Source organism: Gymnodraco acuticeps, unplaced genomic scaffold (assembly GCF_902827175.1).
Source record: "Gymnodraco acuticeps unplaced genomic scaffold, fGymAcu1.1, whole genome shotgun sequence".
Classification (NCBI taxonomy): Eukaryota; Metazoa; Chordata; class Actinopteri; order Perciformes; family Bathydraconidae; genus Gymnodraco; species Gymnodraco acuticeps.
This window is the reverse complement of record NW_022990082.1, coordinates 1,722,067-1,743,692: the sequence shown is the minus strand read 5'-3', so window position 1 is coordinate 1,743,692 and position 21,626 is coordinate 1,722,067. Positions and strand designations below refer to the sequence as shown.

At 40.1% G+C, this 21,626-nt stretch overlaps 4 protein-coding genes across 6 annotated transcripts; 2 read left to right on the top strand and 2 right to left on the bottom strand.

Annotated features, from left to right (window-relative positions):
• The first annotated feature begins 8,277 nt into the window (after positions 1–8,277).
• On the top strand, positions 8,278–11,217 carry nr2c2ap (nuclear receptor 2C2-associated protein). The gene is made up of 5 exons (XM_034216286.1): positions 8,278–8,407; positions 8,582–8,672; positions 9,130–9,235; positions 10,254–10,321; positions 10,692–11,217. The coding sequence occupies exons 1-5, from the start codon at positions 8,370–8,372 to the stop codon at positions 10,812–10,814; spliced, it is 426 nt and encodes a 141-aa protein (XP_034072177.1). The 5' UTR covers positions 8,278–8,369; the 3' UTR covers positions 10,815–11,217.
• On the bottom strand, positions 11,135–13,678 carry rfxank (regulatory factor X-associated ankyrin-containing protein). 2 transcript variants are annotated; one of them, XM_034216285.1, is made up of 9 exons: positions 13,414–13,678; positions 12,781–12,885; positions 12,520–12,624; positions 12,350–12,415; positions 12,141–12,241; positions 11,919–12,044; positions 11,685–11,751; positions 11,519–11,599; positions 11,135–11,422 (listed from the first exon to the last, which is right to left on the bottom strand). In XM_034216285.1, exons 2-9 carry the CDS (start codon positions 12,878–12,880, stop codon positions 11,370–11,372), a joined length of 699 nt encoding a protein of 232 aa, XP_034072176.1. In that variant the 5' UTR covers positions 12,881–12,885; positions 13,414–13,678; the 3' UTR covers positions 11,135–11,369. The 2 variants fall into 2 exon arrangements, with proteins under 2 accessions (XP_034072176.1, XP_034072175.1); XM_034216284.1 differs by lacking the exon at positions 13,414–13,678 and adding an exon at positions 12,993–13,249.
• On the top strand, positions 13,245–17,902 carry borcs8 (BLOC-1 related complex subunit 8). 2 transcript variants are annotated; one of them, XM_034216288.1, is made up of 6 exons: positions 13,245–13,377; positions 13,591–13,703; positions 14,358–14,422; positions 14,505–14,612; positions 15,197–15,261; positions 17,347–17,902. In XM_034216288.1, the coding sequence occupies exons 1-5, from the start codon at positions 13,341–13,343 to the stop codon at positions 15,237–15,239; spliced, it is 366 nt and encodes a 121-aa protein (XP_034072179.1). In that variant the 5' UTR covers positions 13,245–13,340; the 3' UTR covers positions 15,240–15,261; positions 17,347–17,902. The 2 variants fall into 2 exon arrangements, with proteins under 2 accessions (XP_034072179.1, XP_034072178.1); XM_034216287.1 differs by lacking the exon at positions 15,197–15,261.
• On the bottom strand, positions 16,333–19,935 carry tmem221 (transmembrane protein 221). The gene is made up of 3 exons (XM_034216282.1): positions 19,265–19,935; positions 17,931–18,016; positions 16,333–17,080 (listed from the first exon to the last, which is right to left on the bottom strand). Exons 1-3 carry the CDS (start codon positions 19,564–19,566, stop codon positions 16,539–16,541), a joined length of 930 nt encoding a protein of 309 aa, XP_034072173.1. The 5' UTR covers positions 19,567–19,935; the 3' UTR covers positions 16,333–16,538.
• Between the last annotated feature and the right edge of the window lie 1,691 nt (positions 19,936–21,626).

Below are 21,626 nucleotides of genomic sequence, written 5' to 3'. Positions count from 1 at the left end.
AAACTAAATGATTTACGACCGCTAAGATGCATCATGTCGTTATAATTTCCGACATTCTTTATTCGGTTTAGAGAGCATGCTGTCTGCGGCCTCAGGCAGTTGAACGTGTGTTGAATCATTAACTACAGCTACTGATTTGTCCCAAATTACACATTTAAAAAGGTACAACTTCAAACAACCTCTTTCAGAGGTTTCAGATCTATTTTGTTAAGCCTCAACTCACCTAGTATTTAAACACCAACTGACTCCCCAATCCCCACAAAGTTTGAAGGCCGACTTTATCAAACTAAACTATAAAGTGTCTTGTGGACCTGAAGGGACAGCCCGATGTGCTGTGGTGCCCCAGCCTGAACACAGTCTCCCTCCGCTGACAGCCGCACAGCCATTAATCACCAAACTCATTAAGACAATCTGCACCGAGTGCCCACAGCTCATAAACTCTGGAATAGACCATAGTGGCTTTTACCTCCTGAAGCATCTGCTTATTTACTTCTCAGTACAGTCAAGCAGCCCATTGCAGATGACGAAGGCTGTTTATCTGCATTATATTTATTCATAGCACACGGCATTGTCTTTCTTCAGGTATGCGAGAACAATAAAAGCAAAATCCTAATCAATAACATTGGTGACCGAGGAATTGCACTGAAATCGTAAAAGGGTAATACGAGACAGAAACGTATTCTTAACATTGATTCACTTCTGTCGAGAAGAATACACTATTGTAATGAATAAAAAATGAGCAATACATCCTAATTCTGTTTCAGAGGCTGGAGAGAATTGCTGGAGGTAAACTGCAGAGTGTAGCCTAAATACTGAACATTTCCATTATGTAAAATATAAATATTTACAAGGCTTTGTTTATGCAGAGCGGAGAAAGCTCACACACAAAAAGACAGCTCACACAATAGTGCACTCAAGGTCCCATCCAGGGACAATTTGCATGCTTTCCAAATTAGACAATATTTCATGGTCACATTGAGGCTATGAAAATATTTTCCTGCTCACACGGAGAGCCTTATGTTCTCCCAAGGCTCCATTTAAAACACTACAGGTGCAATCTCCCACTCGTAAGTGGTAAAAAGATCCCTTTGGTAGAGGCGCTCTTGATAAGTGAGTGTGAAAATAGACTGTAAAAAGTGTTAAAAAGTTTGAACACCTAGGGTAAGGGAGGCGTGTGGTGCAGTGGGTTGTGCGTTGGTGTTCGGATCAGGAGGTCAAACAGGTTCAAACCCCACTGCAGTCAGCATGTCGGTGTGTCCCTGGGCAAGACACTTCACCCCAAATTGCTCCAGTGGGGATTGGCCACAGTATTGAGTATGTAAGTCGCTTTGGATAGAAGCGTCTAACAAGTGACATGTAATGTGATGTGGTAGAAAAAGGTTTTATTCTTGAAAAACCTGTGTGAAGTTGCCTGAAGCCTCTAAAATGAGCAATGCCATTCTCTACTTGTCAGGGAATCATTCTGTATACATGTTTGCCTTTTGCCCTCTGACGCAGATGCCCAACCTTGGGCAGCCGCAATCTCCCTTAAGGAGGGGCTGCCCAAGCATTTTGTTGTTGTTACCAGTTTATGACCGGGCAATTCTCGGTCAGAAATAGTTATTGTTGTGGGACACCTGGAACACATCCTTCTCGGGGCGTAGATGACTCCGAGCCATAAGCGACAACAAATGTGATTCAGTGTCCTCAGCTGTTTAGTCTATCTATTGAAGAATGTTGATTATTACACTCTGAACTAGTTAAAACCTAGAACTACAGGAGGGTTCTTGAGAATTGATTGTGGCATCTCAACCGTGTGGTCAACTCGTGGCCCGTGACATGTCTTGTGAATTCTCCGGCCGAAGCTCCAAATAAACTGTCAGCGTTTGCCATCAAAGCTCCAGCTCTCCACGCGTCTCTCTAAGTCCTGACTCTCCATTGCTACAGAAGTTTCCCCCCACACTACTGTATATCCTTTCTCTTCTCAAGGCAACATTTCCATGTTGACATCAATGGCCCGTAGGTTACGTGTACAACTTAAGTTGCCATGGTGATGGGAGCCTGGTTATGTGTTAAAATAGGGGAACAAACTTGAAAGAAACAAGATTGGCGTAGGTTGAGACTGTCCATCCCTAGAAACAAAATGTCAGAAATGTTTTATGTTAGGAAAGATACCCTTGAGATCTATCAAATGCTTTTATCATGGCAACAATAGGACAATGTGTGAAAGTATCAACAGTTCAATTCCTATAATATCTGGAAACAAGTATGTTTGCGTTATTACCATTTGTTTGGACATTTGTACATTCAACTTTTCAGTTAGAGGCATGCAGGGAATGGGATGCAACATAATTTATTCCGATTGATACTCTCCAAAAATGTGTTGGCGCTTCATATTCTTGGCAGCACATTTTTGAGCAATAGCATTAAGTTCCAAATTGTCAGTTTCGTCCTGTTGAATTTGCAGGACAAGTAGTCTATTCAGCCTTGTTTGTGAAATTGTGCTTCTCAAATATGTCTTCAGCCGTCTGAGTGGTGAGAAGCTCCCCTCGGCTGAGGCTGATGAGCTTGGCAAGGCCAACAGTATTTTCAGCAGAGTCCTGGCCTCACTGAAAAGCCTCCAAGCTTCCCTGAGATTTTGTATTTTAGCAATTGCCAACTTCACCACCTCAGTGGTGCCTGTGTTTGGGTTGATATTGATCGGGTAAGGAAAGATGCTCAGTTCAAGTTTATTTTTCTTTAGAGCTGCCTTCACACGATAAGAGATGTGCTCTTTGCTCACAGTGAGGTAGATGTAGAGCCTTGAGGTAAAGACAGCTAGTTAGTTTAGTTTTATGGTTACCTTCCCTGGTTGCCGGTGCCCTTCATGCAGCTTTCATATTATTGGTTTCCCTTTGAAAGATCAGCAACAATCGAGGTCAGAATTGAAATATTTCCAACTTCAAACACTGCGCTCTTCTACAATTTAAAGCGGTGCTTGAGCCAGTTGGGAGTAAACAATAAACCATAGGAAAACAACGACAAAGCCAGCGGAGAGCATTGCCTTGCTGAATAACTCTGATCTTGAGAATACATTAATGCAAACGTTCATGCCAAATAACATTTCAAAAGATTGGAATTGCTTTGCCAGACCAGCTCATTTACTTCCAGCAGGTCCTTTGTCATGTTCTGAGATGTCCTGCAGAGCCTCATGCAAAGCTTGGTCATTGTCTAGTACACTTCTGATAGAGGAATTCTGGCGGGTGCACCTTGTGGGGCTTAGTGTGCGAGGTGTTCATAACTCCACATGTGTTGGACTAAAGAACCTGACAGGATGCTTTAAACTACCTGTGACAAAGTTCACTTTATCCTGGAAAAGGTCAAATGTGTCCAGTACAAGATGTACCTCATGTGTGACATCCTGTAATACCAAATTAAGGACATTGTATCCGAAGTGCACAAAAAAATGTTGGCTAATTTTTCAGGATGATTTTCGAACAATCAGCCATTTCCATTTATTTCCCTTTGAACTGGCCTCTCTCCTCGTCTGACTCACTGCAGCTCCACCTGTCTCTCCCCTGACTCTTAAGATTCATTTTCCTTAAAGGACGATTTGATAATCAGAATCGTAACTTAATAGTAAGTTACTGTCAATAATGATACTTGGTGTAGACTTGGTGCTTTTCTCCTGGTTGTATTTCCTTTTGTTTGTCGCAGCTTAATGTTAGCTGAAATTAAAACACATTAGTTGCTGGTAATGGGCACTTTGGCTATTTTCAGGCAGCAGGCTTTCAGTTCCCTGATGTTGCCAAACGAGCATTACAGACCTTGAATTAATAATGCAATATTCACTCAAATATTGACAAGCCAATTATCCCTTAATTCAGGCTAATATTTAGATTATTTCTATAAAGTGGTCCACTTTGCATTTTATTTCTGTTTCTTAATTGGTTCCCATGTCATGTGATATTTGACGTGAGGATAATGTCTGTTGTTCCCCACTCAGATCCCTCCCTGCAATAGGAATAAAGTTCTTATAACTTTGGCCGGATTACTTTCTCAACAGTTGTTCTGGGTCAATGTTTCTAAAACCACTTCAGGAGAGCTCCACCTGAGAAATAGCCCTTGCTCGCCGGATGTGCTGAGCTTAGGGTTGCACTGGTTTTAGACAGTTGTGGTGAAGGGTTAGATGGAAAACATGCTGAACAAGGGGTTCATGCTCTAATAGAGGTTTAGAGCAGGTTCAGGGCGAGGGAGAGAGCGTGGCAGCAAATTATCCTCATATTAGACATAATTGGACAAAACACAGAGGTTATAGAGGAGTTAAAGTAAAGGTGGTAACACTATTAACGTCAGCTAAACAAAAGTAATTATTAAGTTTTAAAAAAGGTGTGTAAAGGTGCTTTTAAAGGTCCAAGCCAGCGTGAGTTTTTTTTTGTATTACCTGTTTTTGTGAGTTTCTTGAAATCGTAAAATGATCATTTATACGGGCTGCTTAAAACAAAATAGCATGACAATTTATTTTTCCTAAAAGTGGTGTAGTAATGATAAAGCTGTATTCGCCCTAATTCAATAGGGATGCATGTGCTACACTTGGTCTATTGCTCAGTTGCATTACTGCAGTGAGACCAAAAAGCCAGCTTAGGTTAAGCCCAGAGTTAGTTTGCTCAGCGCTTATCCTGCCTTATGGGACATAACCCAGAAACAGAGGTGACAAAAACTGAGAGCAAAGAGGTGAAGATAATCCTCTAACAAGCTCAGCGAGCGAGAAAGGACAACAATGTTTCATCAAAGTTGACCATGAGATGTTAGACAGGAGATGTAAAAAATAGCTGCTTTTCTGCATGGGATATATTGAAAACAACCAATCGAAACAGTAGCGACAACCACAAAGAACCCCTATTTGAGCCCATCATGAGCCCAATCATGAGCTCAAGTAAAAAGAATAGTTTGTCATTTATTAAAGGATGTTTATTGAATGTCTTTCTGACAGTTAGATGAGAAGATCAATATCACTTACGCCTGTCTGTTTAATAAAAGGATACAATCAGATAGTTCAGCTTAAAGCATAAAGACTGGAGACAGGAGGAAATAGCTAGACCAGCTCTTTCCGAAGGTAACAAAATCTGACTACAAACACCTTTAAAACTCAGACTGAACACTATATCTAATTTGCTTGACGACTACAAAAAACAAAGTGTGGTTAGATTGCAGTTGTGATTTTGTTACTTGGCCAGAATGTATCTCAGGTGGATGCAGTTACTTCCTGGAGTCTCCACTAGTTACCTGGCGAACTATTTCGATATTTGACACAAAAAGAGCCCATGAGGGTTCTTTGTATGAATCCATGGCAGCCCACCTTGAGCTGATTAGCAGCCCACATGGGTAAAACATACATGGGACCAAAATGGCGCTGGCATTTTATACCCATATAACCACAACATGAGTATGCTGGGCACATGCCAGATTCTTAGCACTTAGAAAATTAATTGTTGTGCCAGGGTTTCTGATTAACGACACTACAAAAATCCCAATGATTTACATCAGGTTCATTCATAGTTATGGAAATATTACAGCTGCTTTAAATCACAATTTATACTCAATCTCACTTGACAGGTGACTGTAAAACCAAACCTGTAGTATAAACCATCATCATTCGTAATATAAGAGCAAGGCTCACAAAGTCAAAGTGTGTGTGAGTGCGGTGCTGATATAGAATGGGTAAGGGGTTATATGTGTGTGTGTGTGTCCAAACCTTAAAATCCAGTCATCCCTTGTGCAATTTTCACGGAGGCTGGGTTTCATCAGGTTTTGTATTTCAGACCTATTGATTATCTGCAGTGAGGGGCGCACTGTGACAAAACCCCAGCAGGAGTCCTCCATCTACACACACACACACACACACACACACACACACACACACACACACACACACACACACACACACACACACACACACACACACACACACACACACACACACACACACACACACACACCACACACACACACACACACACACACACACACACACACACACACACACACACACACACACACACACACACACACACACACACACACACACACACACACACACACACACACACACACACACACACACACACACAGATGTATTATTTAAAGATATCTTTCCTATATTATTCTTTATGTTTAGATCTAAAGGTTGTCATTGGTTAGCTGATCGATCCCCTTCTTTTGAGGCCAAGCAGTATCTGTAGGCTAGTCCTCTCTTCCTAATCGATTCTTTGACCTTTGAGTCTCCTAGACACAGTGAGACATGCAGGTCCAAATATGAAGGGGAACAGCACGTAGCCTCTTATGGCCAGACTATTGGGCAAACAGATGTGCAAGAGCCAATGTTGAATGTATTATGCTCTTAATTATTCATTTACGACAGGCCTACTCAATGTGCTTCAAAATACCAGAAAATAGGCAAAAATCATACATGACAAATCAAAAACATAACATGATAACATAAATGATGCATAAGATAGTCTATATAAAACATGTAAAATAATGTAATATACATTATTACAGAAAAGGGAAACAAATAAGGAGGTATGATGTTGTTAGTGCCATCATTAAAAGGGGAATAATAGTATAATAGTATAATAGTATAACCTTTTAGACAACACACAAACCGATGGTAGAATGTGTCTGACTGTATTTACTCGAGTAATAGAGAACCGCAGTGACGCGTCCTAAAACCCGGATGTAAACTCCTTCCGGTTCCTTCGTCAAAAACGCAATGCAATTTCTCCATAGGATTTTGGAAAATAGCTCGAAATAAGGTCTGTGGTTGACACACATTTAAGAGACGGATCACGTTTTGTTCAGCCGGATAATATCCACATGTCTATCCTACTTTTATAATTTTCGAATCATAAATCTAGTCGCAAGAAGCAAAATGCTAACGTTATGCTATAAAGGAACTACAGCAGGGTCGCTGCTTCAACGTCACGCCAACTTAAGATCCATATTCAAACATACAGATTGTAAATGGTACAAGTTGAAGTGTTTGTTTGAACAGTTTGCAGGAGGCAGGTACTTGCTTTCAAGCAGAACAGGGCAAACAAACTTAGCGGGAGTGTTTTACGTGTTCGGTGTAATGACGTAAAACGGCCTGGACAACTTCTGTAGTCCTATTCAGCCACTTGTTAACAACCATTGTTTTTCAGACACGTAAACTCTTCAAAAATCACCAGCGGGATCACTGCTGATGTATTTAATGTCGTAGAACAAAACGTGATCCATCTCTTCAATTTGTGTCAAACACAGACCTTATTTGGAGCTATTTTCCAAAATCCTATGGAGAAATTGCATTGCTTTTTCTCGAAGGAACCGGACGTGGTAAAAATGCTAACTTACTTCCGGGTTTTAGGACGCGTCACTGCGGTTCTCTATTTATATGTATACCTATCTATCCAGGTCCTATCTACTCCTCTACATTTCAGAGGGTGATATTGTACTTTGTATAGCATGCTATGCTTAGCTTTAGTTAATTGACATCAAAGTTCCTATCTAAAAAAAAATGCTATCTATCTAAGATTGAGATTAGCAATACAATTTCCAATCAACAAATTATGTCTAAAGATAAGCCTTTTATAGATCCCTTTTTTCACAAGCTAGCCAACAGTAGACTAATCTAGTAAAAAATAAATCCTGCAACATTGTGATGATGACAAATACACCATTGTCATTCATAATGGACAATTCTGCACAATGACCACATTAAATCTATGTTGATGCTAATGCGTTTCAACTTTAACTTAAGTACATCATGAATGAAGGACTTTTACCTGTAACAGAATAATTATAAAAGGTGGTATAAGGGCTACTACTTTTACTAAGTAAGAAACATATCTGAATCTTCAACTACTGTTAAAAGCTAACTGAAAGCTTGCAAAGGGAACTATGTTTTAGTCTGTTTTTGAAAAGAGGACAGTGTTGTAGTCAGTTTGTGGAAGATGTCATGAGTTCACTGAGCATTTTAACAAAGTAGAGATAAGCCATTTATAGATGTGGTTTTGATGGGAGCCAGTGAAGAGAAGTTAAAATAGGACCCATGTGTCCAAACATTTTGTTTTTGCTAAATACTGTGTCTGCATCACTCTGGATACGCTGGAGTTTATTTATCACATGTGGTGTTCCCCCCACAATCCAAGCTCTGTCTTTCGTAAACAGTGAAAATGTCATAAATCAAGAAAATGTCTTACCTTCATTTAGGTCAGCAGCAGAGAAGCAGAAATGCCATTCAAAGTGTGTTCATTCATGGCCGAAACGTGACTGCCATCTTGTGGCGGGAAAAGGAAAAGCTACCCATTGACGTCACTGTCGCAAAAACAAACAAACATCGCTTTACGTTAGTTTGTGATTTAAAATTCGACATGGCATCTTCATTGATTTGCAGCGAAACTCAAAGCAGGTAAATTACAACTGTAAATGAATCGTGTTTATTACTTTAAAGATAACCAATGGACTTATATGTAAGGCTGTCTCTCATTAACTTAAAATACCACGCTAAATCAACCATCGTAGATCATGCTACATGTTCTGCTGTATGTCACCCTCCTGTTGGCTAGTGTTGTTGTCATTTCAGGGTGAGTACAGTTTTAAACAGAGATGTGAAGCAGTATGGAAAGAAGTACATGTTTGACTGCAACGAAGAGACGTGCTGGAACTCAGACCAGGTACATTTGCATATGTGTCCCAGTAGCATGAAAAATACGTATTGCATATACTGTATATGTACTTTATATTCTTATATTATAGCTGTCTTAGTTCAATTCCAAAGGGTTGTAAACACTTTAAGAAAAAAATAATGTTTTCTTTAGTTTTTTTTACTTTACCTCCTTTTCCTGCATTATATATAAAAAGTATAAAAAGTGGTCCTTGCTAAGCCCTAAATATCCCCCTGGCCTCTCATAATTTGTGTGGGGCAAACTGGTTTAGGCTATACAAAAACGAACAAAGTCACATCTGTTTGGTGGGTTTTCCAGTGTAAGCAATAACACTAGGTATTCAAAACTACTAACAATTCATATCAAAAACCAAATAACAATAAACAAATATTCTTTAAGACTTCTCACAGAAAGTGATTGTTCTACTGTACATGTCAGAGAGTTATTCACATCTTCTCTTTGACAGGGTGACTGTCAGTGGGTGTCTCTGGAGTTCCCTCAATCTGTCAAAGTGTCAGAGTTAAAGGTCCAGTTCCAGGGAGGCTTCTCTGCCAAGACATGCAGACTACACGGTAAAACTCAGAGATAAAATATTCTAACTTTAAGCCTGGTCACAAATTGTTTACTTATCCATACTTGCTTAAGTGTTCTCACGTGTTTCATTTTACAGACACGATCTAAGGCAGGGGTCTGCAACCTTTTTGACCGAAAGAGCCATTTTGCCCCCTTTTCCATCAATTTTTTTTGTCTGGAGCCGCAAAACATATTTGATAGCTTGATTGCTTATAAAGTTGTATATATTGTTACATCATAGACAAAAACTACAGTTTTTTTTGCATTTATTATTTATTACATTATAGAAAACTGTTTACCTCTAATAATAAACAAATAACTCTTATAAGGAGAATTAAAAAAAATACACAGGCCTACTTTAAAATAAATCAACACAGCACTTGGGGAGTCCTCTGCACATTTGAAGAAAATGAATATAATTAAAATGGGCCCACTTTGAAATAAATTAAACATATAGCTGCACCCTAAAAAGAGTTTACTGATTGAATTATGACTGAAGATCGTCAGCTGTCTTCCTCTTCCGTGTTTTTCCTCCAATACGTAAAGGTTGCAGCACCTTTGACAACTTCTCTCCACATATCAAACATACCGGTAAACCAGCATCGTTTGCTGTGAAAGCATATAACTCTGTCCACGCAGAATGAAACCCTCTGTGTTCCTCCGATACTTTTATTTTCTTTGATTTATCCATAGTTCGCTCATCGAGCCGGGGGTCAGGTTATTCGCCTGCAAGAAAAGGCGCTGGTGCGGGACCGTAGCAGGATATGATGCATATTTTAGTTGACCTAATTAAAACCGTTTTGTTTTTTATTTATGTGTCAAAATACAAGATACGAAACATTTTCAACCGTGTAACAAAATATAAATAGTCCTACAAATATTTTAATTTTATTTCCTTCTTATTTTTGTCTAAGCTCAAGGGAGCCAGAGCAGAGGGCTTAAAGAGCCGCGGGTTGCCGACCCCTGATCTAAGGTGTAACAAGATAAGGGACATTCTTTTCCACTTTTTTTCCACAGGTTGCCCGAAAGATGGAGCCTTTACCCAGATCTGCGATTTGTATCCAGAGGACGACAACTCTCTCCAGATATCCTTCAGTATTACTGTGCAGCATTAGACAGTAGCCCTGTAGTTTCTTGAAATATTCCATGCTAAATGTTTTAGATAGTTAACCTACATTTTCTACAAAACATCATTCATTGCATTAATTATAATAATGACAAATGAGGATGTTTCCCACAAATATAACATGAAAAAGCCACTGTATCAGAAATATATTCCAGTTCAATTGGAATTTAATTCATTCAAACATTCATTCAGTTACAGCAGCTTGGCTGTATCTGTCACTCTTACAGTGTTTCCTTTTACTGTTCTACATGGTTCATAATAAGCATCAGACAATATTTTCCTGGCTATGCCTTTCACTATGCTTATCTTTTTCTTAACTCCACACCCACATCTTTCCCATACAGGAGGCCCCTGCTGTGGACAAAGTAAAAATAATGTTTGAGAATAGTGCTGACTTTTTTGGGAGGATTATTGTTTATTCCTTAGACATCCTGGGGGGGAAAACCTCATGACCATTTTTTGAAGGCCTCTCGTGAGAGAGGAGGGGGCTCCTGAGTAAAGTGCTGCATGGTGTGGAGGCACTTGGGAAACATGTCATCTGTTCTGCCACCTCATGAACTGATGTGAAAGTGTCCTTTTTTGGTATGGACTATTTCTGGGACCTGTCAAGCCATCTCGCTCTTCATTACTCAAACACATAAGACTTGGCACTGACTCTGAATCTGAGCTTTAATTGCAGATTGAATGGGTATTTTGTTCTCCTAATATATTGTAATGGTGCTTTTTTTCTACTTATATTGTGCCTTTGAATTGAAGCCTCAGACCAGTGGAACACAGTATAAAAATATGTTTTTATTAAAACTTGTTCATTGCTGTGCTTCAGCCAAACAAAAATAAAATCTGCTGCAAAACAAAGCATTTAGTCCTTGTTTGTACATAGTAGATGAACAATGTAATGCATACAAATGGAATAAACAATAGGTATAAAATAGCAAATGATGGTAATGTCTCTGAAGAGCTGTTAGTAGATCTGAGATAAACAGCGTCCGACCGTTTTTGTATTCTTGTCATGTAGGTGGTGTGTACAGCTTCAGAATATGGTCCTCCAACACTTTCTGAACTAGAAAACAAAATAAAAAATGTTTGATGGTAACCTTTAGAAAACGTAAACCTTTAAAAAATATATATTTGTTAGATTTAAAAACACAATACATACTCTTTGTGTGTCCAAGGGCAACAGCTAAGGCCATTGGACTGTACCCAGAGTCAGACTCGATGGTCATGTCTGCGCCTTTGGCTTAAAAAGAGAGTAAGGGTAATTATTAAGCATTCAAACAGATGTTTCCACAATCATGGCTCTACATAATAAGCATGCAATGTACCTAGGAGTGACTCTACACATTTGATGTGGTTCCCTCGCACAGCATAAAGTAGAGGAGTTCCCCCATTCTGTTAAAAAAAACAAGAATTCATTAAAAAGATAAACTATCCCATTCTAGTTATATTTTCCTTTAAATATGTTGTATCCATCTTAATACATGTGTGTTGCTTGCCATAAGACATACATCTTGTGAACTTGTGATGAAATGCCAGACATAAAGAAAGTGATGATGTACCCAGTCAAATGTGTTAATGTCTACTCCATGTCTGAGAAGAGACTCCACAATGTCCACGTAACCCCCGGAGCTGGCCAGGGTCAGGGCGCTCTCTCGCTCCCTCGCAATGGTTTTGGGGTCTGCACCCTAGAACAAAAAATCCCCAAAACACAGGGTAAGATGGTGCATTTGGTCTTGATAATATGTGCACGTCTTTATGGACAGCAGTCGCTTACTTCTAACCTTTTCCAATAGGAAATCCACCACAGCTTTCTCTCCAAACGCTACTGCCCACATGAGAGGCGTGAAGCCCCGTTCATCCTGTTGACTTAGCAGTGAACTGTCTGCAAAATAAAACCAGTCACTTCCGATCAGTGGGAATCTTTGTAGAACTTACTGGCAGGCAAAATAAACATGATGTATAACTGCTTAGTGACAGCCAGATGTCTCACCTTTACTCAGGTGTGCAGCCACCTGTGAAACCTCGCCTTGAGCTGCCAACTGATGTATAGACAGAGCTGAGGGGAATAAAATATGAATAACTTAATCTGCTAAAGACAATAAAAATACCATGATTCCAACAAATTGTATAAGCACTTTGCCCAACAAGCATCCTACTTACAGTCCAATGTTGCAGGGCGGACTGTAACCTCATTCCCACGCTGCTTGTTAGTCAGAGTGGTGGGATGTATGGACTCTTCATCCACATCCATGATTTCTGGAGACACTGGCCCAAGCAGATCAACTACAGTCATGTCTGTGTCACTGCTATTTATTATTTTAAGACTACAAACGTCAGGGGACAGATGCTATCCAGACATGTATCAAGAAAGTCACCACAGATAGGAAACCTAAACTAAAAGATACAAATACACACACATACCATTGGACCTCTCATCTGTTGACTCGGGAGGAGAGACATTAGCGTTTGATGACCGAATATGTTGGCCATCTGCAACCTCTTCATCACCTATGCCCTCCATGATCACTGCAATAAAAACAAATCATGAACTACCCAAACATTTTTGCACTGCTCTCAAGACAAGAAAAAGTAGCAAAAATCACTTTGTAAAGCACATTTCCCCGTCCACTCACCACATCGAGGCTCAGTCTAATGCGCGCTAACTTCCTTTTGTGAAAACTGAAAGTGAATAATCTCCACTCGCACGATGGGTCTTTCTGACCATTGAAGTGTACCGAGATATATATATGTTCGCTCAGTTGATTAACTAGTTATACAATCGTAGTTTACAATGAATCAAGGTTTGAATCTAATCGTGTTCCGTATCCCTGCCGTTTGTGCTATTTGAAGGGAGAACTGACTTTTGATGATCGATGTTTCTGTCCGGAAGATTGTCGTGTGACACATGACAACAAAAATACGGAAGAAGCTAGAATCAGCTGACATACATCTGCATTTTGTTGTGTCTAACTACGTGCATTATGGAGGACCAGGAGATGCAACTGAAAGTGAGACGAGGTAAATTTCAATTAAATAAACCTACATCATTGTTACCTTGTAAACGCTGTAACTGAGCCAGCAGTTGTTGGCTCAAATTAGCTGTTAAGCTAATGCTATGCAAGTGTTGTACATCGCGTATTTGTCCATTTCCCGTGATGTTGAATGTTTTCCTCTTTTTCTAACCTATGTCCCCAATTCTCTGCTTTTGTCTGTACTTTGTTGACTCGGCAGTTAGTGATAAATTCACGGAGAGCATGTACGTGCTAGCTAACGAGCCGTCAGTGGCTCTGTACAGACTGCAGGAGCACGTCAGAAGGTCCCTGCCCGAACTGGTGCAACACAAGGTAAACAACCTGCTTTGTTATACTGTTGGAGAAAGCAAAATACATGTTAAACAGCTACCACATTAAAGTTAAAGTCAACACAAATATATTTAAAAAGAATTCTCGTGTTCAAGTATATTTAGGAAGAAGAAATATTGTTATATCAAGAAACAAAAAATGTAAATGTCATTATTATTATTTCATATGGACTTATGAAACACAGCAAACAGCACAGTCCCCTAATGTGTTCCGCCTGTTCTCTTTATGATGACATGATCTGTATGTCTGCTATTTAATTAAAGACCATTGTTATTTAAATCAGACATTTAACACTGTGGTAACATTGAATTATGCCTGTTGGTTGGGAGTAGTTTTTGTATGATACACAAATATTGCCAAGTCAAACCAAAGATCTCCCCAAAAATGGTAGAACAACTTATCCACACCTTCACTTCCTCCCACCTGTATTACTATAATTCATTGTTTACCTGCCTAAACAATGCATCAGTTGGATGTAGGGAACTCGGCTCTCCAGTCCTGGATTTGTACTATCATGGATTTTGTGTTTTGTGTTAAAACAAGTTATTTGCTTTCAAATGCTAGACAGTACCAACTAGTCTTATATATTTTTCCTGTATATTTGATGCTGGTATTTTGTTATCATTTTTCACACAGACTGACATGCAGAGCTGGGAGGAGCAGAGTCAAGGAGCTATTTACAGTGTAGAGTATGCATGCAGGTGAGGAGAAGCATAGACCTACATATTCGCAGACTTCTTGTCTTGACTGTTAACACTTTTATTGATCTCTATGTTTTTGCAGTGCTGTGAAGAGCATGACGAACAGCAGCTTGTATTTCAAAAACATTGACGGCCTCCTTCGTCAGGCCATCAACATGAAGGAACAGATTAGCAACTCTCAAGGACGCAGGTAGGAGGCAGCAGTGAACATGCCGACTGAGATACATTGATGTCTGAAGTGTAGGGGTACAAATCAAGGGTTACTTCTTCAATCATTTGGACAAGGAACAGTTAAACATGTTAATCTTTCCAAACTAAAAATAGTTATTTTCAGATAATAATTATTTTAGAACTTTTTTGGCTGTAGCATCCACACCTTTTAAAAGTGTCAAAGATACTCTTGTCAGTCACTGTACTTTCATATTTCCCTATATCTTTAACGCAATTGACTAATTTGAGAGTAAAATGACTAGTGACTCTTGAGTTTTATCCCCTTTTGATTCAGTCTTTGCTCCACATCACACCTTTTTTTTGTTCATGCAAATCCTTGTTTGCCTTTGTTTTGTATAATCCTATAATAATGACCGTTAGTATTTTTGGAACATCAGCTAATATAACTTTGGTTCAGTTCTTGCCATTTTATTTTCCCAATAACTGCAAAAATAATTATCTGGTCTGTTCTGAACTATTTTGTAGTTAATGGGAACATCATTTTTTTCATTTTCATTTTTTGTTTTATTTGTTATTTTGTTTCCCATTGACACCTGCATGCAGCTTACATGATGTCCCTCCACATGCCCCGCCCACTTCCTCATGACCTCTGGACTGAGGTGTCCAAGGTCAGTATTTTCCCCAGACTTGATGTAATCACATTCAGGATGATATTACATATTTTCTTTTCTTTTTTAGAAATGATTAAAATGTGCATTTAAATGACATTTAAAGTCAACAAGTTTTTTCCGTGCACAATATTTTAATCTCATTTTGGGTGTCAAAGCACTCACTTTTTCTCTAAATTCATTTAATTTACAGTTGATATGAAACAATTTTAGATTTTTGAACAAAGCATTACGAAACATCTCTGCACAAATATTTGGCAAAGGCCACCATACACAGTGGAATAAAGTATTCACATTATTACAATGAAAGATATACATTTGCCAGATTGATATTTGGGCAACAATGATGAGATTTAAATCAAGCTCATTCACATAAAGCACTACACATTGTACCGAATGTGTGCTCAAAAAGTTTTTGTGAAGTTAAAAATCGGAACAGGAGAAATCAGTTGATAAAAATGAACATGTTATATGTTTTTTCCACCTGAGTCCGATATGTTCAGGATCAGCATTCTGAGTGTCAAATGGTACAAACTGACAGTTTTAACCCCTAGATTCCACCGGATCCGTCTGCGTCGCATTACGGCGGCGTCCGCAAGGATCGCGGCCACTCTAGTCAATGGGTGCTATTCCACCAGACGCGCCGTGTTACGGCCCCGAAGCGTCTCGCCGCTGGGCTCCGCTCAAAATAGGATTCAAGTCTATTTTTCGACGCGAGGCGTTGCAGAGGCGGCGGGCAGGAAGTGGACCGGTGACAGCATCCGGCCCATCCCCCAAATAAACTAATTTGCAGACCCTATCCCTCCGTAGTCTTTCAAGTAGGAGGAGAAATGCCAGCGTTCTCCTCCGGTTTACAGGCACTGTGTAAATTATATATATAGAATAATTATGATGATGAATGCATTTTTTTTTTACCACTAAAATACAGCAACACATCTTTAATTCATGTCGTTTATAACTGGGATATTACAATTATTATTAACTTTGTCTGTACAAAGTGGCCTGTCCAGGAAATATGCCCAAATCAACAAATACTGCGAGCCGGCAGGCAAGACGCTCCGCTTCTGAAATACTTCTAAAATGCTTCTGAAATGCTTCTGAAACGCGACCGGTAAGGTATGACGCCGGAGGAGGCCGGACCAAAACCGCGGCGCAGCCGTTACGCGACGCAGACGGACCCGGTGGAATCGAGGGGTTAGTCACACTCTTGCTAGCAGTCCCCGTTTGATGCTTAAAGGTCATCAGTGTCTTTAACCACAAGCTCAGCTTCCTTTGTTTCAAACAAGAGTAGAGTCTTTTGCAGTGATCCCTGACTTGCGTGCAAGGACACTCCTCATCTCATTGTTGACCCCATTCCAGGGTTTAGCCTGGGCCTGAAGTAGACCTGACTCAGTAGACAGGGTCCTGTGCATTCGGGGACAATTGCTACTGCTGCTGTAGCCGTCTTTATCACTAGCGTGGCCCTGGGAGCCCCCAGCAGGGGAGTACTGATGCTCCTGCTGGTACTGTTGCTGCCTTGGGTTGCCACATTGAGGGTAGGCGATCTGATGCTGGAGGTGAGACTGACTGCGTTGCATCCTCGGTTTATCCACACCAATTTTAAGCTCGCAGGGTCGGGAGACGGGTGTAATGTTGCTTCTGTGGTCGTTCTGGTAGAGGGTGCCGAGGTGGTCGCTGTGATAGTGTTTGGCACTCTGAGAAGCTTTCACCAGAGAGTGGATCACAACGACCAGCAGAATTAGGATCCCCGATGAGAGAACGCAAGCGCTCGCAATGCCTGTTTCCACTTCAAATATGAGGAGCATAAAGATGGACATAGCTGAAATGGAAGACAAATAGAGAATTTATTTAAAACAGATACATTTAATAACCACAAACAATGTTGATCTGTGAGTGAAATCATTTTAAACAAAATAACTTTTAAGCTGCATCTGGGTCTGCTGCTAGCTTCTTTAATGTGGCTTCATTTTCACATTACTTTCTCCACTTCACAGCAATTTGATGCTTAAGAAAAATGTATTGAATGTTGTTGAAATGTCATATAAAGGTTAGCTATTCTTAGAGTTGTTCTATGTTTATCTCCAGGAAAAGGACTATGGACTCAGGCATGCTAAAGGAAGGGGGAGAGAAGCACAACTCTGGGATGTGACGTGACTTCCTGAGTTGGGTGTGTTGCATCTACAGTCTCTTGCTCCACTACCTTTTGATTGAGACTGAAAGTGGGGTCAGAAGGCCGACACCTCCTCATCACAATGGAGTGGCTGCCTCCAGTGACCCCCCCAGTACAAGCCGCTCAGTGGAACAGGGCACCACAGCGCTGCCAGATTCAGCATTAAAAACACTTAAGTCATGGACGCTGCTCAAAGAATGCATTGTTCTCGTGGACTCGCTGGACAAACCAGAGAGAAAGCATCCGTGCTGGTTCTGCCTCTGCTGTCGAAAACCCATAGCACAGCCAATGTTTTGGTCACTACTTTTTTAGTCTTTGTGAATTTGTTGTCAAAAACTAGGATATCCCATGCATGCACATTTATAAAAGCTAAACTCAAAAATCTGCTACAAGGTAAACTTTATTTAAGGATTAAATATATAAAGTGCCATGTTTTTAAAAGGAACCTTAAAATAAACAACTACAATAACATCTTGTTTTTCACTCTTTTTATTGTTACCTGCCAAGTAGACAGAAACCCCCAGGCAGAAGAGTCCGATGGCCACGTGTCGCACACCTCTGCTATCCAAAAGGAACCAGTCTGCTCTGTTGAAACAAAAAAGTTCAATGTTTATCACCAGCTCGTAAATGAAGACCATTTATAGCAACATTTTCCTTTTTAAACTCTTTTATTTGAATACAATTCAATGCATTTTGTGCAAAACCATCCAACTTCTCTCCGTCCTTTTTTATTTCTCCCCTAAAATATATGTATATAAAAGTCCTATAATATTTGATTATTGATTATCTAGGTTGGTTGCTATACAAGCTCATTATTATTCACATTTTCTGGGAATGTCCCCTCTGTCGTTAGGGAGGTCCTGGGTTATGTTGGGTTTATAAAGCGACGTGGGAAAGGGCCAGCCAGAAGCCGTGTGCTGGGTGCATAATGAGAGGAAGGCCATTGTTTAGACGGGATTCAGAGGGTTTGAGAGGTGGGGGTCGGCCAACAACATTGTAGCACAGGCCTCTGCACTCTGACACATAAGGAAGGCCCTTTATACTTCTGAAACTGTGTTTCTTTTAATGAAACTTAATGTAGTCAACTAGAATCTGCTGGGTTTTACGGAGATTAATTAAAGAAAAGTGTGGGCAGAGAAAGAAACTCATGCAAAACAGATTAAATGTTTGTTTAAGTGTTGTAAACACTACATAAGATAACAGCAAATAGTAGCCTACGTATGATGAAATAAAAGCTTCTTTTATCATTTTAATCATTACCTTTCTTAAAGCGTTATGTTTTTGATCAATGCATCTATTGAATTATTGTTTCTTATTTAATGCTGGACTCTGTTTACCCTTGATTTGCTATACCTTATGTTTAAACGTTTTACCAAACGTAGCCTTGCATTTAAATGTGTATGGTCAACCATATACACCATGAACAACAACCTTAAAAAATGAGTACAGTTGAATGAATATCTCTTTAGCATAGTGTCAATGACAGTTAGAAATCTAACGGCGCGTTTCCACTACCCACTAAAGCTAATCATAATACCAAGCCAACTGAATTGAGCAATGGTGAGATTGTTGCTTATAAATTCAACTTGTATTTGTTACAGAAATACAAGTTGTGTTATTTCTTCTTTAAAAACGTGCACAGATATTCTATAAATGTCACTTTCTCGGTGTGTATTAATATTGCAGTTAGCTGAAAAGCGAACACAGGTGCTTTTCAGAACTGACCGGAACTATCTGTTTCTGAACCATTTGGATAATCACCAGGACAACAAGTGAGTGAAGCGGCTAGGTGTTGTGTGGTAGAGGAGGTGCGTTATATACAGGCTAAAATACCTCTCAGTGTCCTGCTCTCCTCTGCAGACCTCTGTTGAAAAGTAGCTGTGGAGGAGACACACCACCACCGAGCTCAGATGGAGGGTGAGGGACAGGGCGGAGAGCACCGTGGACACCGGCAGCAGGACGGCCCAGATAGGAGCGGGGATCAACCAGGAGGTGGACGGGGGAGACTCCTTCACTGCCGCCTGTTGAGACTGAAGCTGGAAAATCAAAATGACCGATAAAACAGACATGATGGCCGATAAAATCCCCAGTAGAGACAGAACTATGAGGGACCGCTGGCTGTACTGGAGCGTCATCTTTTATCCTCAAATGCAGGCGCTTTCTCCAGAGAATAAATGTTCGGACTACTTTAAATACACTTCTCCGGCGATCCTAAACTCCCCAAAAGTGCGCAGGCATTTCAGTGCGAATAAAAAGTATTTCTCGGTCCTTTCGGGATGAATGGTTCCCTCTGCAGCATGGATTTTTGCAGTAGTTTGCTGTTGTGGTAGAGCGCCCGCTGCTCAGTCTGAGCATGTGATGTGCTTTAAATCCCCAGATTATAAACTTCGCAACAACAATGGACTTTTTCCTCTTGGATCCTCGGAAACAATGTGTCGACGCGCTGCTGGGAAAGGGAGAGCTCACTGACCAAAGTAAAAACACCGTGACAGAACAAAGGACATTTAAACAGTGCAGTCCCCCCTACACACTTTTACCAAATTAAAGTGACTTTTTATAATGTGAGAAGTGGAGAAATGCATACTTAAAGCTTTAACTTTTAGGGCATTCTCCAAAAGAAAAACAGACCTGAAAATGTAGACTACATGTTTATTATTATATCTTTATTAAACAAGGACTGTGCATAAAATACAATGATCTCAAAAAGACAAAAAGAAGAGATGCCAGATTATAGCCAAAAGCTAATTTCCATCAATCCCTGCAGGTACACACATAACAACATTAAAACATTTCCTAGTTCCTTTCACACTAATAATTAAAACAGATCATAATACAGATTTATAAAATATCAATAGTACATTTATTTCCTGGGCTAATAGATTAGTCTACTTCTTATGATGTGATGTCACCTCCAAGTGATTACAAATATTTATTAGCTCATTTCAACAGGGCCAATTAATTGCCTGCTCATACAAACACTCAAATAATTGACCTTAACTTCAAAAGCTAAATCAAATGTGACTCCAAGTCCCGATAGTCCTTACGTTTTTCCTCTGCAAGATGATTCCGCGGCAGGTGTGCATTTCAACTAACTCTTGAGGAATTTGAAGCAGCAGGGGCTACCTTAGCAGACCCTCATCATTGCAGAATACCCCTTGTATTCCTCCTGCAGCTCCTCTGACTCTCTGAATCTAATTATCTTTTCAACAGTTGCCACGGAAACAAGCACAATTTATCATGGGGATGCACTTTTTCCCCCTTGCATCCACTTATTTTACAAAAAAACAGCTGTCACCTTTGCTTTTATTTGCACATTGCAACCTTGTGAAAGTTACTTGTCCAGCCTGAGTTCATAGCATTGATATTTAAAATTAACTCCATTTTCTTTTCACATACCGCTGCTGGACCGCAAACACCTTAAAGTCTGTGACCTGTGTTACAGAGGCCTTATTGTTCTGTTAAAGTTTGGGGTTTGGTGAAGGGGGGGAGGGGGTAGTAAAGGTGTAGCCATTATTCTGTTGAGATGTAGATAAGACTGTAGCTATAAAGGTACACAATGTGAACAATTGCTCTCACACATGTACACTGACCATGGAGGCTATTTCTGAATTCGACAGCCTCACCACATGCTCTAAAAGGACCGTGGCTGATCTTGTCGAAAGCAGAAGTGAGAAGTTTCAGGAAAAAGAAAAAAAAAATGGACTTGACACGGAAAGTTCTCAAAGGCACCTTTCCACATCTCTGCTGCATTATTCATTTTAAGTAACTGGTTGTTATTCCTTCCTTCAGCTTGACGGAGCTCTCACTTGTTTAGAGTAAATGTACGAAGATACATGCGTAAACAGCACACTGAGGAAAGGTATAATTTCCCCTAAGCTGCGGGTAATTATTGCTGTATTTACAGATGTGGGTTGGCACTATTCCCTGTTGGATTGATGGGGCCCACGCAGGTGAATCCTGGAGGTAAAGGCTACAGCAGTCTGCGGGGATGTTGCTAAGTATTGCATCATGATGCTCAGTTTAGGTAGCCTCTTGGGAAAGTGTGTGTGTTTGTGTCTCTGTGTTTTTTCACTGTGCGTGTGAGAGAGCTGTTATCCACACTTAAACAGATGATCTGTATTAGCACATTTGTTGCTATATTATTTTTAGGAGCACATTGTGTCGCATCCCAAAAATAGTCAATAATGCAGCTCAT